This window comes from Bactrocera dorsalis, chromosome 2 (assembly GCF_023373825.1).
Source record: "Bactrocera dorsalis isolate Fly_Bdor chromosome 2, ASM2337382v1, whole genome shotgun sequence".
NCBI lineage: Eukaryota > Metazoa > Arthropoda > Insecta > Diptera > Tephritidae > Bactrocera > Bactrocera dorsalis.
The window spans coordinates 82,364,284-82,381,545 of NC_064304.1; the positions used below are offsets into that span (position 1 = coordinate 82,364,284).

General features: G+C 37.2%; 1 protein-coding gene across 2 annotated transcripts in view; it reads right to left on the reverse strand.

The window, feature by feature from the left end:
• The window catches only part of LOC105226572 (TLD domain-containing protein 2), a 240,692-nt gene extending 225,319 nt beyond the window's left edge, over window positions 1-15,373 (reverse strand). For both annotated transcript variants that reach the window (XM_049450521.1, XM_049450517.1), the window contains exon 1: window positions 14,570-15,373. In XM_049450521.1, coding sequence (XP_049306478.1) covers window positions 14,570-14,967 — 398 coding nt within the window. In that variant the 5' untranslated portion in view covers window positions 14,968-15,373. The remainder of the gene's footprint in view (window positions 1-14,569) is intronic.
• Between the last annotated feature and the right edge of the window lie 1,889 nt (window positions 15,374-17,262).

Here is a 17,262-nt window from a genome sequence, read left to right on the forward strand (position 1 = left end):
AAAAGCAACAAAATGTTGTATAACTAAAATATGCGAAGTATAATGCAACTACAACATGAAACCACCAATTTGTATAGGATAGTTTTAAATACGAACGGTTGCAAGTATCCACAGTAGAGGTTAAAAATAATTTACCAGTTTAGTTAAAAAAAACCCGAGCTAAACTTTTATTACAGTTGTTAGCACTGTGCTAAGAAACGCAATTTGCTGAAAAGCCTGGGTACAAGTGATTTGACGGATTGAGAGCTCCCAAGAATAAATTATTTTAAAGTGTACTGCCAGTATAGTCTATGGTACAACCTCTCTTGGTTGGATAAAAAAAATGGTTGGTAGATATAATGGTAATGACCATTCATTAGGTTAGGTTTGGTTAGGTTAAAGAGCGATCCTAACAGAGATCCCCCTTGATCAGCTTATAACGCCGGTCCGTTGTGGTACCTAAAACTCTTATATAATGGTTCATAAAAACATTATAAATCGACGAAGAGCCTTGAGCCGATCACAAATCTTTTGAGATAGCCAATGTCAGTTTCGCTTTGCCTTCTTCTTCTTTGAAGGTCTGACTGCCGAGATATTTCAACCTCAGTCTTACAAAGTTTGGAAAATGGAGGAGAAACAGCACAAATTTTTGCTCGTCCGCCTCCTGCGTAGAATTTGTCAGATTTTCTAATATATCAAATTTTGTGTCTCACGCACATCCCTACAAAACGTAAAATTTACTTCATTTAAACAAGATATTTCCTTGGGAAATGTATAGAATAGTATTGAAAGGTTATTTGGACCTTCATTTGGTCTCAGAGCCGGCGATTTTGAAGTTAAGGTAGATCACTGATGTATAAAGAAACTGCCATTTTCTTAAAATTTGAGCGTTGGTGAACTTTTGCTTCTGTATTTTGTTGCTTTAAAAGGGTTTGTAAGTTTGTTCAAGAGCATAAAAGAATCAAGCCTAATTAGAAATCAAAATTAGAAAATCAGCAAGTCGGCAAGAGTAGTTTGAAACCTCTTCCTAAAACTCAATGCACCAATTCACAGTTGACAAAGAGACAGCAACTAAGGAAAAGTTAACGCTTCCTAAGACCGTATACACCAACTCATAGGAGACAAAGTAATTTCGTTTCTCTAAATTTCCATCCAGCTCAATGAGATTACCACATACAATTTTTTTCAAATTTGCATTGAAGAATCATAAGCTTGTATGTACCAAAAAAATATGTTATAACCGCTGGAATAATGAAAAATAAAACGAACTCGCAATTTTATTACAAATGATCTAAGCTTAAAGTCAATCTCTCAAATTTAGGTGTTACTTTGGTGAGACCGCCAGTGTACTTCATATACATGCATACATATATAATTTACTGCAAAAAAATTCGAAAAATGCATAATTAATGTGCAACACTAGCAACTGCGACATCTTCGCATGCATCACTTTGCAACAGAAAAGCAAAAACAAACAATTTTTGTTGCAAGTCTTCAGTGAACAGTCAAAACTGTTGCCGCAACGCTCAGATAACAACAACAAATGTAGTAGTAACCCATAACGAACAACCAGTTTTGATGTTTTACAGAGTTGCTGTTGTGGCAGCTGTTGCTGTTACAACGCCTCGAACCATTTGTTCAGCACAAAATGTGTCAGACGCGAGCAGCAAGCGGAAAATTGTAGTACCTGTCGGAAAAATTTGTGGTCTGACCATGGAATGAGCAAGTGATAACTATTTCAATAAGAAAAACAAATAAAGATTCGGTAATTGAAAGTATGCGATGTGGGCTGTTGGAAAATGACTCGTTTAATAAAAAAAATCATGGCTCAGGGTTAAATACTAAACAAAAACAAAGATTACTAAATTTTTGGAACATTATTTGAGTGTGTCTATTTTAAAATTTGTATAAAAGTTTCCAACTAAATTTGGTACACAGACACCATCAAACTTTTTCCTACAGGGTCTGCCGATGCTTCTGTGCGGATTACATATGTCAGCACCAGCCAGTGTTGTTGGCATGCCTGCAGTTGATAGCTACACATTTAGTATGCATATAACTTGCTTTTAATCGTTGTTTGTTGTTGTAGAGTTGTTGTTATTGCTAGTTTCATTGCAACTGACATTGACAACAGAGCAAGGAAAATAGCAAAATCACCATAAAACTAAATGGAACAGCATTGATATCAGCTGCAAGTGAAAGTTGACAGCAACACAACATTACAACAACAAGAATAGCAGTAGCTAATGCAATAATAACAACAAACATTCAAATGCAATGCAGCTATCATCGGATAGGCGGCAACTGTGCTCACATGAGTGACATAACTATGTTAACGGTAATCAAAGCGTCCAGCAATGTCTTGCAACGAGCCGGCAACACTCGTGTGTGGGAGGAAAAAAAGCAATAAATATTCATTAGAGGCTATGATAGCATTGTCTCCTTTGTAAACAGGCGTGGCTGTTCTATACATTTGATCTAATGTGGCTTAATTTGGCGAAAACGAAGATGATTAATGTTGTTGCAGTGACGAAGATAAGATTATACCGCCTTAACCGTTATTATTGCTATAAAATAGAGATCACATAATCTTAATGAAATGGTATTAAATAGTTAAAATATATGGTAAATATAGTAGGGATCGAAACGATCGAATATGTTTTGTAAGAATCTTGTCTCTCCGACATAAACTTTTCTATATTTATACCCCGAACGGAGTAAATTCAGTTTGTCACGATGTTGGTAACACCCAGGAGTAGATGTCCGAGACCCTATAATGTATGTATGTATACGTATATAAATGATCAGTATGACAAGTCGGTAGGGTCATCTCCATCACGCGAACTAGGTCTATGTACTATATATCTCGAAATAACTCTTGCCAGTAGGTGATACTTCGAGATTGGCAGGCAATTGAAAAGCAGGTCCCTCTTTCGACGAACAAAAATTACGCTTTAAATTTCTCCCATCATTCCCGTTCTATAATACAGCGCGGAAACATGGACGATGGCGTACCGAGGTGAGAAAGCACTTGAAGAATTTTAGATAACTGATCTTCGCAAGATTTTTATAGCCCTCCGCGTAAGCGATGAACTTCGAAAAGGATGGAACAATGAACTGTATGGTATAGTTAAGCGAAGGAAAATCCACCAAATGCGCTGGTTAGGGTCGTTCGGATAAAAGATGATGCTTCAACGAAAAGCTCTTTGACTCGAGACCCATGTGTAGACAACACGCATTCAATGGAAGAAACAAATGCATAGCGATTTGTCTGTTGTGGTGTACAACTGGCGAGATATCGGAAAGGATCACGGCCAGACGGACCTACGGTGCAAAAGAAAATGACCACTTGCTGGGTGCCAGAGTTTTATACTCGCTAGTACAATCAGAGCAAGGATATGGTGATGTGCTTAGATTAGTTAATTTGAGGATTGCATTGCGACTTGTGGACTATTATGCTTTTTCAATTCATCACTTCACTTCATTTAATCCAGTTTTATTAAAAAGGGTTATCTTGCGGGTAATATGGTATCTCCGCCGCAACGTCGCAAATCCAGCATTGAGCTGTGTAACAGTATCCAAGTATGTGCTTTCCATACCACTTCCCTTGGCTTCCGTAGCTTCGTTTGGTTTGCTAGAATGTTCACAAGTTCAATGGCGATTAAAAGAAGGACCTGAGAAGTTGGGTAGAGAAATTTGCATTTCAATGACCAAACCTAACCACTTTTTGACTGAATTCTAATATGATCTAAAAACGAATTAGGAATAGCGAAAAATCATGTTAACCGCTGAACTACCATCATATAACTATATATGTATGTACACCTGAAGATGTTCCTGATTAACCCATAAATATAGATTCCAATGTGACATGTAATAATAATCCGCTTATCGCCCTGTCTTCAAACTTAAGTTGTACTGCCCTTTTCAGTTCGAAAGCATTTCATGGAAGCATTTAAGTCACTTGTGCATATGGTAAAAGAAGCTTACTTAAGCCCTAAGCTAAAGTTTACTCATAAATCTGCTTTCATGTCACTCTCTCGAACCGCTTTAAGGAGTAAAGGGCTGCCTCTAAATCCAACGAGCATTAAGCTCTCGTTTTTACTGCAATAATTGGAGGCTGCAGGGATTGCGGTTGGCTGCCCACACGAATACTACCGCATAACGGCACACGGCCAATGTCTGCATTTGTATATGTATGTGCTCTGAGTGCTTTGAAGTGGCAACCGCATGCATTTTAATGCAACAGCGATTACGTGAAATACGCGAGTACTCGTCGGTGAGCGGCAAATATCGACAGAAAGAGAGGAAAGTCACATAGCAAAAACAACAAAAAATGGGGGAAAAAAAACGAGAGAACAACAAAATATGCGCCTCGATGCGCTATCAAGGTTACGCATCCCATGTAAGTAAATATATGCTTACAGTTAAATGTATATACAATATAAATATGTGAATGTATATATGTAAATATATATAGACTGTAAGCCACATATGGACCCATATGCACCGCTAAATATGTGCATATGCAATGCAGTATGCATATGAAAGTGGTATTCATGCATATTTGTGAGGGCTTCAAGGCCAACAATAACAACAATGGAGGGCAAAAAACAAAAACATAATGAACACAACGACAATTAAAGCAAAAAGAGTGTAAACAAGTACATTGGCATTGGATTTAGGTCGGTTAAAAATATTACATACGCTTTCCTCATACATCCAATACATATGTACATATGCATTATGTATCTGTATACATATGTACATCGTATAAGCAAAACAAACGCATCCTTAAATATGCATAAAATCAATGAAAAAGCTACTACATACATATGCACGAATGTATTTCAAGATCAGATTTATATACTATATACGTATGTATATACGAGGTATGACAATTAAGTAATGAGACTGACTCCATAAAAACCGTATATTTGAAAATTATTCTACAACTCTGCCATCCCCTTCAAAGTAGTCCCCTTGGGCAGCTATACAGCGATTCCAGCGCGTTTTCCATGCTTCGTAACATTTCTGGAACGCTTCGACTGGGATGTCCGCGAGTACCCTCGTCACGGTAGCCTGGATGTCCGTAATCGACTCAAAATGGGTTCCTTTGACCACCGACTTTGTTTTAGGAAACAAAAAAAAAGTCACAGGGTGACATGTCGGGCGAATAAGGCGGCTGTTGCAACACGGCGATCCCTTTAAAGGCCATACACTGGGACACGCTGAGGGCAGTGTGGTACGACGCGTTGTCGTGATGAGGGATCCAGTTACGAGAGATGTCTGGGCGCGCCCTGTTGACTCGTTTTCGCCATCTGCGAGCTTTTTTCGGGCGGGGGCCGCGCGGCGACAACCATTGTGAGCTTTAGCACGACTAAGAGCACTATCACCATACACTCTTACAATTTTAGCGTACGTTTCCGAAGCTGTTTCGCTGGCGCAAAATTTTATCGCGACGCGTTGCGCTTGATTTCGTTTTTCCATTTTCGTGACGAGCACTACAAACACACGTCTACTCAACTTGACGCAGCAGGCGAACGAAACAAGCTAGAGCGATGGTACATTAATCAATGGAGAGGGGAGGGATGCCGAAAAAAGAGAAAGAGAATTTCAAGGTCACAGGTTTACCACAAGCGCGCAAGTAAAATCAGTCTCATTACTTAATTGTCAAAGCTCGTATGTGTATATGTATGTATGAATATTTACTAATCTGGAATAAATTTTTTTATTAATATCCATTTGTATCTCTCCTTCAGCGTTAGTCGCCTTGCCGTGGTTTAGGGGCTTAAGTAATAGTAATGGGCGCATCCCAAATGGAAACGCACTTTCCTATTACCATGAGGGATACCTCATAATTCAGACAATATCGGAATAGAAGATTTTGGGAAGTTTGAGGATACCCACATCAACACCATCCTAAGCGAAGGTGTAGAGGTACCCGTGCTGATAGCTAAATGGTCAGCGAGCGGTAATTGAGTAGTTGATTACGAATTGTATCCTCTGACGTCCGGGCAAGATCGGACGTAACAAATGCCTTGTCTCTGCATACCGACTTTGTAGACGAGTGAGCATCCTTCCTGGATTATTCCAGGGACCAACTATGAACACAAAACAACAACAATAACAACTGGCACTTTACCAACTACAGGGACATTGACAACACGAACAGTTAAAGGAATTCTAAAGCGGATTCTATAACGGATTCCGATGAAAAACACCTTCTCGTCAGGAAATGATAAAGAGCACTACCGACCAACAAAAACGAAGGATATCAACCAAAGTACTCTAAACTTAGAACCGTCAACCTCCAAGGCAAGAGTACCAACCAAAGTACACCAACAGCCAAGCAGGAGGTACAGCCCAAAACGGGAAAGAAATATTAAAATCAACTGCGGAAGAGCCGGTACCACATGACATTCTTTATATTCGGAAAGATAGCCAAGGATCAGGCTGCTGGCGTCTCACTTAATTAAGAGGCGATAAAGCGCCAGACACTGGTGGTGGAGGAGTATGAGAGTTTTCGGAGAAGGAATCAATCAGAACAATCAATCATAACCTTTCGCGGAGACCGCCAAAACAAATATTGCAGAAAGTAAGTCGGTCTCGTAACGAGACAACAACAGTTTGACACTTTTGCGATGTGGCGAGGAACTGTCTGCAAGTGTCTAGACAAAAACTCTACCACATCTAATACCACACAAAAGAGTTGATCGAAAAGCGATATTAGATTATCAAGTCTAGTGATAAGCTACGTTCTCGATAATCCCCATCCGTAATTTGAGTACTCTGAAATCCTTATGGGTTAAAGGGCAATCAAGTGAGCAGATTAGGCCTCTTTGGATTTCCAGGCGAGTTAGCCTTAGACTTAGATATCCACTGATCGCTCAAAATAAGTAATGCTGTAAGAACTTCACCTGTGAAGGGTATTATAGCAGTCGTAGTTAACTTTTTTTTTGTTTCACCATTCATCCATTGGAAAAATATATTATATATGGAGATTATCTGCATGGATGAACATATGTTCTGGATACTCGTTTAGATAATACTATATGAGCTTGTTATAGAGTTCACATTTTTACGTAGAATGATTTTGAGCACAAGGTGAGAACAAGCTCATTTCTCAAATCCTTAATGTTGTTTCTCATTAGTTCCTCAACTAAGGAATCGTTAAGAAGAATAAATTATTTATATATATGTGTGTTAGTTCTAATGATTGACAACTATAAATAAAATACTTCTGTACATAACCTCAATGCGATTTTGAGATGTTAAGCTGCCTTTTTAGAAAATCAGTACAAAAATTTAGATCCACCATATCTAAATACGATATCATCGCCCCCTTTTGCACTTATTATCATTTACTGTCTTTCTTGATTAAAGCAATCCGCTATAAAGATATACTCCAAAGCTTGGATACTGTATATGTATATATACTGAACCTTCAAATGAAGAACCCCTTTTGATGGCATTTGTGGCATCTTTGTGGCACTTTTTTTAAGTACTTAGAATTAGAAACAACAACAATCCATCAGCTCGTTAAGTTTATCATTTATATATGTATGTATGTACATATGTTTATGAATTCTTTTTAGAGTCTCCGACTCTGAACTTTCCAATAATTTCTACGTTCAAAGTACATGTGATGCAACCCTGTCGGAAGAATGAAATATTTAAAGTTTATTTCTTTAATAATTGCCTCATAAAAAATTGGTATAATTTATGATGCAATTAAATAAATTAATGTAATTTATAAACATACTTTTTTGTAATTTCAACGAATGCCTGAAAACCAATAATTCCAATAAATCATAACCGCTTGCAGAAAACGCGTTCGCTGAACTTATTAATCATTAAGCAGTCGAACTGTGTGGGCAACCTTGAACTATTTTATTATCTTTTTCCTCTTTTTTTCACTTTGTTTTTGCGCTATTTAAATACCTCGCCACACCAAATTCAATTACGACTCACTTCTTGAGCAAACAGTTGCTTTTTTCTCAATGCGAACAAAGAGTATTTGATTGGTAGCCGACAAAAGTATATCGCAAAGTCAACGGAAATACGCGTAAAACTACAAAACGCCGAACGGGTCACTAACCCAACGTAATTATCAAAACTGCAAAAACAAAAACATAAACGAGAAGTGAATTCAGCGCTTTGCCATACATTGGGAGCAGAATGAGCTTAACGGCTCAACGAAAAGGCGGCAATAACTCCGAAACGATCGCGTAATGCGTGTCATGGAGCAACAATTAATAGCGGTAACATGGCGTTGGTCACACAACCGTTACCCATATGCACATGTGTGTATATGTATGTATATGCATGGTATGATATGTGGTAAGGGTGCGTGCGTGCAAGCGGTCGACGGCTTCATTTTAATAAGCCACCAGCTGATTGTTTACCTTATGTAATTAAAACCGAATCGTCGCTGTCCGCGCATTGAAGGCAACGCCGCCAAACAAAGCGTTGAGATCACAGCTTTTAATTAATCGCCATAATGAATCGCAGGTACTTGAGTAGTTGGCAACAACCAAAACGATTGCATACAAGCAGCAAACAAATGGAAGCAACAAAGAGCAAGTAAAAACGTTAACTTCGTTTGCACCGAAGTTATATACTCTTCACAGATGCATTTCTTACAGGATAAAATCTATAAAAAGGTGGTTGATGGACGAAAATTCACGCTAAGTTTTGTGAGAATACTTTGTCGAATAAAAAAGTTTTTCATAGAACGGTTTTAGTTGGATCGGTCATATCATATGGCAACATAAGCATTAGTGGTCCGATAGCAGGGTGATAATTTATCAGTTTTTTTGAGAGTGTAGGATGTGTGAATAATTTCCGATCGATATATCAAAAACTGAGAGACCAGTTTGCGTATATAGAGACGGGCAGATGGATATATCTAAATCGACTCAGCTCGTCACGCTGATCATTTGTAAGTATTTTATGGGATCTCCGCGTGTCTAGGTGTTACAAACTTTGTGGCAAGCTTAATATATGTACCCTGTACACGGTATTGTTTTCCATAATGTAAACGAATGCATTGACAATCATTATGCTCAGAGAATCTCGCAACAGTACAGAATCTGATTGTTTACCAGTGTTTGCCGAGCTCAAGGGAGATCCATAGATCCAGTATTAGAGTACAAGAGCACACATTTCTGATGAAATTGGTATAACGATGTCCTCTCTAATAAGTTATTCGGCTTTACAGCACTGTCGCTGAATCCAGGCGCGTAGAAAATAAAATCTTGGCTACAATACACTTGTGCCAACGCTTTTTCTAGTCTTCGAAAGAGAGGCGGGCGCGTATCTTCGATTCACCGAGATAGTGGTACTAGTCGATGTCAGGTCCTCGGAGCGTGCGCACGTCAAGGTTACCGGATACATGTCGGCTATCTGTCACAACATGATCGATCTGGTTTCGAACTTTTCGTTCCGGAGACAGCCAAGTAGCTTGATTTTCGTGTGCTGGAATCTAATACTAAAGATAACCATATTTCAAGCCCCGGTGGAGTCGATCAACCTCAGCCCATTTGGAGAGGCTTCGCCATGTAGGCTGAGTTTACCGACCGTTGTGCAAAATATACCTTTGCCCACCCTGATGTTAAAGTCACGATTTTAACATCGTGGCGGGACAGCTCTCATAGGTGCGCTCCAAGCGCTTAAAGAAGACATCTTTGGTCACATCGTCGCTCTCGTCCGTAGGGGCGTAGGCTCAAATTAGCGTTATGTTGAAAAAAGTTGCACTGATGCGAATTGTGCTTAGACGCTCATCTATCGGAGTGACTGTCAGTACTCGACGACTGAGGGTTTTTTCCAACGCGAATTGCACACCGAATTTGCACTCCTTTATATGGCCGCTGTAATAAATATCACAAAACCTACTCGTCCCTCTCCCTTTCCCATCTATTGAGTATTATAGAGTTTTATACAAATTATTTCCATAAATGGTCCACATAAATAAGAGACATCCATTAGAAATAACTTAATCATCACAACGTGTACCAACTACTGCTTCAATATTCCATCTTCAACATATTGTCACCGTTAATTGATATATGAATAAGGGTTCACAAGAAATAAATCTAAAAATTTCCTTTTGATATGGGTCAAATTATATGTTGCATAAATTTTGTTAGTCAACAAAATCCTCTTTCGCATTAGACTCGTTTTGTGTCGGAAATCAATTCCAAAACGGTAGTAAATTTTCCACAATTCCTAGAAAACCCAAACCAACAAATACACTTTAATTTGGGCTGTCAATCACTTTGTCTAAAGGTAACAGATTTATAAAGTTGAAGATTGTGTTTAGTCCTTATTGCATATGTATGTATATGTAAGTACAGCCATGGATATTATATACAAATACATAGCAGTTAATATACAATAAGTGGTGGAAACTTTGCGTATTAGATGTACAAAAAATTTGCAAATACCGGGTGATTTAAATAGAAGTACTTTTTCAATAGAATTTTTTTGACGGATCACTACTGCATTTCATTATGGAAAGACTCACGTCTGAACAACGTTTATAAATCGTATTGCGAAACTTCACGTTCTCTAAAAAAGTGTTTCGATTTGCGACCCAACTTATGGTCAACGTACTTAGTGTACTGTTCACGACACCATCACCTATCTTGAGACCCAATATTCATTATTGGATAATTTTCAAAAGGAATAGAACACGTCCAGCACGCAGTGTACACGAAGACTGTGGAGAGTCGATTCGGCGTTGTTCGCAGCTACTCGAACCGACGTATGGAACGACTTGGCGCATTTTACGTCGAGATCTTAAATTGAAAGCGTACAAAACACAGCTTTTGCTTGAACTGAAACCGCCGACCTTCCCAAGCGACATTGCTTCGCTGTGTGAGAAGATTCGACGTTTTCGAGCCAAATGTTGTTTAGCGATGGGGTCAATTTCTGGCTCAATGGGTATGTAAGCAAACAAAATGACCGCATTTGGCCCAAAGAACAATCTGCAGAGATTCATGAGCTGCCATTTCATTCAGAAAAAAAACACTGTTTGGTGTGGTTTGTTGGCCGGTGGATCTATCGGTCCATATTTCGTGATCTGTGTGGCATTTGATTTCAGCAAGACGGCGTCACTTCCCACACATCGCTTCACGCAATATATTTATTGTAAGAACACTTTACGAGTAGTTAGCAGATACGTTTTGCACCGGTCGATTTGCCACCCAGATCGTGTGATACCACACCGTTAGACTTTTTTCTGTAGAGATACTTATGTTAAGTGTAAAATCTATGCCAACAATCCCGCCTCGGATCTTGCAGCAAAACATGACGCTGGTCACTCAGTTACCAGTCAAAATATTTGAAAGAGTCATAGAAAATTGGACTCAATGGATGGACCCTCTGAGATGTAGCCGCAGTCAAGATTTTAAAGAGATAATCTTCAAAAAATAAAAGCAAAAAATCTTCTTTCGAATGATAATAAACATTCCCCATTAAATTTTAATTTTCTGTGTGTTTTCTTTGCAAAAAAAAAGAAATGTCGATATGACTAACCCTTTATATTGCAAGGCGGAATAGTCGCACACTTTGAAGGACTTTGAGGAAAATTTTTAAAATAAATCTCAAATTATATTTAACATTTTATGACAAATGGCAGATAATTGACAATCGCCAAATTTGACAAATAATGGAAAGTTTTGAGAAATAAAAAATACAACTTAAACTCATCTCACTCAACACGTCATGTGCAGTTTTATATTTTGTAGATGTAAGGATAAGACAGCACTTTAGTTGCGTTAAATTATTATTAAGTCCCTGTGGTTTGCTTGAGATTTCTATAAAAAAAATACTTGGGTTACGATCGCATACCCGGATGTCAATCATTTAGGACGAATTTTTTGTTGTTTCCGTAGAAATTTCGCCGAACGAGTCTATTTCTGTTGTGCTCATTGTTTCGCACTCATCATTGATTGATATATGAAAATTATCAACCAAGAGTATTGGGTACATTAAATATAATAAAAATGCTAAAATGTCAATCATATTTTCAACATAAACACCAACTTTGTATTCAGTAAAATTATTTGCAATTAAGTATCACAAATTATATATTTTTCTTCAAAAATAACCGCTATACATATCTACAACCTTAATTATTGCGGATATACAAATTCATTTTCTTAACAAGACGCCTCAGACTCTCCCTGTTTTTGCTGGTCAATATAGGTTTCTCTTGTCAAAATATATAAGTAAAACTCAACTCCTTGTGTTATTTTAACTCTGGCGCTACTTTAGGAGAACACTATTACTCTGTGCCTTTTTCCATGTTAATATACATATATAACTCAAATGCTGATCAAATAGATCTTTAGACATAAATATGATTTCGAATTTGGCGCTTCCTACCGGCAACCGCTTTGCCCTTAACCTTCTCCCAAATGAAAAAAATTATTCGACAGAATCCAGATGCGATCATTAAACGATTTGCTAGCGCTTCTTTTGATTACATTAAATACCCCAATTTTCATAGAACTCATACGATGGAAAATAAATCTAAATATTATAAACAAATATTAAATAATAATATTAAAAAAATGGTACATGATTTATGATATGATATGATATTTATTTCATTGTAAGCACACCTAAAGAAGCCTCTTACCAGCAGCTGTTAGGCATGCAGTCTCACAGAAAACTTATGATTCAATAAAATGCTTAACAATGTATAATAAAAAAATCGTAGAAGTATTTTGCATTTGAAATATGTAATGGTTGAGATTTCACCAATTACACTCATTATTTCGCTAAGCTTCATTACAAAAAAAAAATCAACATATTTTCACGTTTTATATATAAATGTAATTTTTTAATTAAATATAAATTTTTCTATCAAAAAATAGCAAACGAGATTTATGCAAGTCGGAGAGAGCGCAAGGAAAAAATAAAATACATAAATTCGTTCTCGCACAAATGTGACGTACTGAGAATTGTTGATGGTCACCTGCTTTATGCTCCACTATGTACTTAGCCTAAGGGATCAAGTGCTTACAGTACAGTGAAAGTAGTAAAAAAACTTATCAAATGTACAATATTGGGTAGTCGTGTAGTTTTAAAAAAGTTAGTAAAAATTTAAAAATATTTACTTAAAAATTTGCGTACAATTTTTTTGTGCTACAGCTACATTAGTGACGAATTACGAATTATTTAGAAGTGAAGTAAAAAATCTTCAAATGTACTCAAAATAAAAATATGTGAATATCAAATCTAAATAAAATTTTCGCACTAAAATCTCTTTACAAATTTATACTTTAGATATTAAATTAAACGTTTATGAATTTTCATTAAACCGATTAAGGAAAACACAAGCAAACCGCCTTCTTTAAATATTCAAATTTAATTTAATCGCTTATTTTCGAGTACAAAATATGTACTAATATACAAGCAGGAAAGACGTGTGAAATCATTCTGAAGTTTTCGAAGTTATTTTATTTTATTATTATTTTTATTCCACTCAGAATTCTGTATTTGCCGATCCGTTTGCTCAAACCGAACCATTTTCTGCCCTCCAGCACTCTAAGACCACTCATCAGCAACAAGCTATATGAAAACTGTGGGACGGCATTTCATACGTACAGCTGCAAACGAAACCGTTAGTTTTCGGAAAAGGCAAAAGATCAGCTGGTACGAGAGGCCACAACACGTGCGGAATGGGATAGGTACCGAGAGTTGAAGAGAAAAGCGAGACAAAATCAACAACAGACCATATTTTCACCATGCGTCACATCTTGGAAAAGACCGTGGTCCCCCTCTTCGATTTCAAAGCTGATTTTGACAGCACGAAAAGGGACTGCTTTTATGCCTCTTTGTCTGAATTTCATAACCCTGCAAAACTAATACGGCTGCGTAAGCAATACCAAAAGCTACGTCAGATTCAGGAAGGACCTCTCCGAGCTGTTCGATACCAAACGAGATTTCAGACGAGTCGGCCTTAGGAGTTTTCGAAAAAAAGGAAGGAGTTAGTGTGGACCACTTAACTGTCTTTAACAAATAGCTGTCAAAGCCAAATAAACTATGTGCCTCAATCCCACTTGTCAGCACCCGTTCGGGATTCGATTTTTGAAAATGATATTGCAAAGATGTTTTGAAAACTTAGACAAGAAAATCAAGATTTCAATAACAGTGGAGCTTTGTAAGTACGATACAACTACACCAAAAATAACGGTTCTTTATCAATGCAGCTAACCAAAAAACTGCGAATTTCACATCTTTCCTGAGGGGTTTGCTTGCATTACCAACAATATATTTTTATTTTTTACAAAATAATTTTGAAGATCGTTTTCCAAATAAACAAACAGGAAATTTATTAGTTCAAGACACAAAATTTGGTTGTCTACTGCTTCTAATAATCAAAATTAATTATAAACTTTTACGCTAATTAAAATAAAATACCCAAAAGCACGCCTGAACGAAATGAACATTTCAGGAGCTAACAGTTAATGCTACATAAATAACTCAAGGGAGAAAAAATACCAAATAAATTTGTGCAAAGAAAATTCATGTGAAAGAGTACGAAAGAAAACGAGTAACTCGAAAGCCAACTTACTGCCATGAGAAGCTGCCAGTGATGCCGTCTTTGAGACGGTCGCGCAGTGAACGCTGCCTGCTCGGGCCTGCCCCGGTGAGTGGCGGCAGAGTGGCATGCTCACCGTTGCCATTGCCCTCATCGATGGCGGTGCTGATGTTCGAGGTGGAGCTGGACATGGGTGCGGCGCCGCCAGCACCGCCACCGCTGCCACTGACCGCGCCGCCCGCGCCAGCAACGCTAACGGCATGCGCCACCTGTTGTTGTTGCTCCACATGCTCCATTATGGGCGGCTGCTGCTGTGTTGTTGTTATTTGCTGTAAACTATGTGGCAGTTGCTGCTGCTGTTGCTGTTGTTGTTGCAGATGTTGATTATGACGCCGCCGTATGCTGTGCCGTGGCGAGTTTTCACGCGACATTTTGTTGTCGTTGTTGGTAGTTCGTGTGTGTAAGTGATAATTTTTTGGTGATGTGAGGAAATTCGTTAAATTTTTAGAAGAAATTAATTATTACAGGATGTGTTTATTTATTATTTCGGTTGAGTGTTAAATTAACTTCTAGTTGATTATTTGTATCGAATGCGTATACGCAAAATGCAATGCGTAAATAACGGTATTTGCGTTTATTTGTCGATTATTTATTTGTGTAGCATAAAGTTTATAATGAAAACTCAATTTGCACGCATATTTTATCAAATTTTAGGTCATGTTGAAGCAGTAAAATTCGTAGCAAATAAAAGTGGTTGCACATTCAAGCATCTGTGGCGGTCTCTACTGCGATTTATTTGTGGTATTTAAATATTTTCTATTTTTTTTTTTTGCATTTCTAAAACAAATCACATTCGGATGCACATTCAATTTAAATTAAAGTAATTAGGAATTTGGAAAAGTTGAAAATTGTTTAATTTGGGAAGAGCAAATGGAGTAAAAAGGTGGAAAAGAGTAAAAGAGATGAAATATTTTAGATGCAAATTGAATTAGAGAGAGTAAAAAAATTAAATATTGAATAGTATTTTGAGTAAGAGTTTAGTGTTTCTGTGGAATGGGAGTTTAAGTGCTTAGTTTTGTAGAGTAAAATAGCATTTTCTAGTCAATGTATATCAAATAGGCATAAAATATACGAGCATATTTTTTTGTGTTTTTATTTAAAGAATTTCAACGATTTTTATATAAAAAAATATTATTAAAATTCAGAATTTTATTATCGTTAATTATATCTATAACATATACATATAAGTTAAATAGTGTTTTTAAAGGAAAAATAAATAAAAGTGTAATTAGTAGTCAATATTCAACTTTCCACTTAACTATAATAATTTAATTGGGGTCGGTGGTTCAAGTAACCGATATTCGAGTACTAATTTCAAAGAGAGCGACTTCATCGAGTGATGATTTGAGTCCATTGTTACCAAAAAACGAAAAATAACCTTTCAAAGTCATGTTGCAAACTGCAAATCAGGCGTGTTGTAGAATCTGTCATTAATTCAGATATTAATGGTTGGGTGTTTGAATGGAAACCAAGTTTATCGGTTTTGTTACCAGAAACAAAGCAAGAAGATAGTCGCTGACGAATTAACATATCTCTATGTCTTGAGCCATGTCATGGCCAGAGCCTAACCGCAGAAAATCTGCGCTGATACTGCTTACTAGAAAACACATACCGCTAAAGGTAAGCAATTACTCAAACTACGCAAACCTTAGAATCCTTAGGTAATTGTAATAAAAATGGACAACAAAGTAATGTACGAAGGAAGGAAACTGCACATGGGTACAATGCAGTCAGTGCTATTATATGGTAGCGAAATATGGACAGATGAATAAAAGGTGAAACACAGACGGAACGTGCTTGCTAAGGTACAGAGAGCATCAGCACTGAAGGTCGCCTAAGCGTACCGCACAGTATTCGAATCCTCAGAGCTAGTGATAAGTGAAGCCCTGCCTATAGATGTACTCGCAAAGGAGAAAAGACAACTCTGGCTATGAAAGAAAAACGGAATATGATGAAACAAACACTTGAAGTCTAAAGAGATCGGTGGACGAGGAAGCGCTAAGGAAAATGAACCACCAAACTTATCAAAGATATAGAGGAGGGGAACTTAACACAGTTGCTCTGCGATCACAAAATGATGCATACCATAACTTTTTTAAGTGTCATCGATGGGAAGTAAGTAGAATATTAGTAAACAAAGTTCGACAACTAAACACAGGATATATAATAGAACAAATGGTAACTAGCAGTAAAATCTGGCAACTAATTGCTTCATACGGAGAACATGTACTACCCATTAAAAAAATGATGGACGCGTACCCTTCCGTCTCCACGAATGCGACACAATGGCTCAAGCTCAAGCTCATCCAATAAAATAAAGAACAAAATTACGAAACTCATTGTAAGATTTAATAGAATTGCAAACATTGCATGCATTAGCAAACTTCTGATTCGAATATTGCTTTTGCGTATGCTCGAAAAGACGAATAAATCCAATCAGATTCTATGACACTAATGGAAACCACAATTGGTTTGGCATTCTGACTAGCAAGCAAGTTTGTCTTGGATTCTACAACACCTCTGAATATAAATTTCCTAGAAACCTCTATCCCTAACCACTATCACTTCGCTGAATCAAATTGTAATTAAGTTTATTTTAAAAAATTATTAGTATTTTTAATTATCTTACTTTCAACAAAATATTATCGAAGAAGCAGGAAAGATTG